The sequence below is a fragment of the Nanorana parkeri genome, unplaced genomic scaffold, assembly GCF_000935625.1.
Source record: "Nanorana parkeri isolate BGI_ZX_2015 unplaced genomic scaffold, ASM93562v1 scaffold508, whole genome shotgun sequence".
Classification (NCBI taxonomy): Eukaryota; Metazoa; Chordata; class Amphibia; order Anura; family Dicroglossidae; genus Nanorana; species Nanorana parkeri.
The window spans coordinates 473937-475212 of record NW_017306776.1 but is presented as its reverse complement, the minus strand read 5'-3'; the positions used below and the strand labels follow the sequence as shown (position 1 = coordinate 475212).

General features: G+C 52.5%; 1 protein-coding gene across 1 annotated transcript in view; it reads left to right on the top strand.

Annotated features, from left to right (window-relative positions):
* The first annotated feature begins 289 nt into the window (after positions 1–289).
* Positions 290–1276, top strand: part of HS3ST6 (heparan sulfate-glucosamine 3-sulfotransferase 6) — a 53232-nt gene continuing 52245 nt past the window's right edge. The window contains exon 1 of the mRNA XM_018561210.1: positions 290–832. Within this exon, the coding sequence (XP_018416712.1) occupies positions 348–832 (485 nt within the window). The 5' untranslated portion in view covers positions 290–347. The remainder of the gene's footprint in view (positions 833–1276) is intronic.

Genomic DNA, 1276 nt, shown 5'->3' with positions numbered 1-1276 from the left:
GGGGGGGTGTATGTTGATAGGAGGAGCTGTCAGACGGCAGGCTCTGGTCCTCCAGCCCCCATACACTCCCCCGGCACGTTGCTCTCATGAAAACACTAGTGGTGTGCGCAGCCCATGTGCAGAGCAGACTGTATGCTGTCACCCAGCTCGTCATCCTCGTCCCCCGGCTTCCCTGCTCTCTCCCTCTGTCAGTGTCACCTGGATGATGATGATGCCGCCTCACCCCCTCCACAGATGAGGCTGCCCTGTCCCTGCCCTGGATCGCTCCCCAGCCGAGCAGTGGGCACAAGTTGTAGGCACAGCCGTGCCATGTCTGCCATTCTCCTCCCTGGTCCCCAGCCCCACTCATGGGATGTGGCACCCTGAACCCTCGGATCGGTTCTGGTGTGCACCTGGAAGCGCTGAGAGCTCAGCCCAAAGTCTCACTTCTGCTGACTATGATCTTCCTCTTCACTTTCTTCTTCTACTGCCTGAGCGGCTCTTGTGGGGAGACCCAGCCGTCCATGGAAGCGGGGGGATCGATCGGAGCGGACAGTGCGCAGCGCTCGTCTGTACACGGGAGCCAGGCGGAGGAGTCGGCGCCGTCCCTGCTGAGCTTCCATCTACCGGACCTCAGCCCGGGGAAGGTGAACAGGACATTGGGGCGCAGTCCCCTCTCCAGTCACAGCGGATACGGGAGCAAAACGTTTCCTCAAGCCATCATCGTGGGGGTGAAAAAGGGGGGGACCCGGGCACTGCTGGAGTTCCTGAGGGTGCACCCAGATGTCAGGGCGCTGGGCGCTGAACCCCACTTCTTTGACAGGTGCTACGACAAAGGGCTGGAGTGGTACAGGTAAGAACGTTCCGTCCGGTCCCCGGTCTGAAGATGAGATGTTATCTGTCTGTATCTCTTTCTTTCAGCATCACCTCCAATTGTCTTCATTTATCGATCGATCTATCATTCTATTCTATCTCTTTTTTAGGAGATTTCTTTCTGGTTTTACTTTCTTTCTCTCCTTATATAATCTCTCTCTCTCTCTCTCTCTCTCTCTCTCTCTCTCTCTCTCTCTCTCTCTCTATCTCTCTTTATCTATCTATCTATCTATCTATCTATCTATCTATCTATCTATCTATCTATCTATCATTCTACACTATCTCTTTTTTATTTTGTAGGATCTTTATATCTTTCTTTCTGTTTATAGTTTCTTTCTCTCTCTCTCATATTCTCTCTCTCTCTCTCTCTCTCTCTCTCTCTCTCTCTCCCTCTCTATCTCTCTATATCTATATCTCTATATCT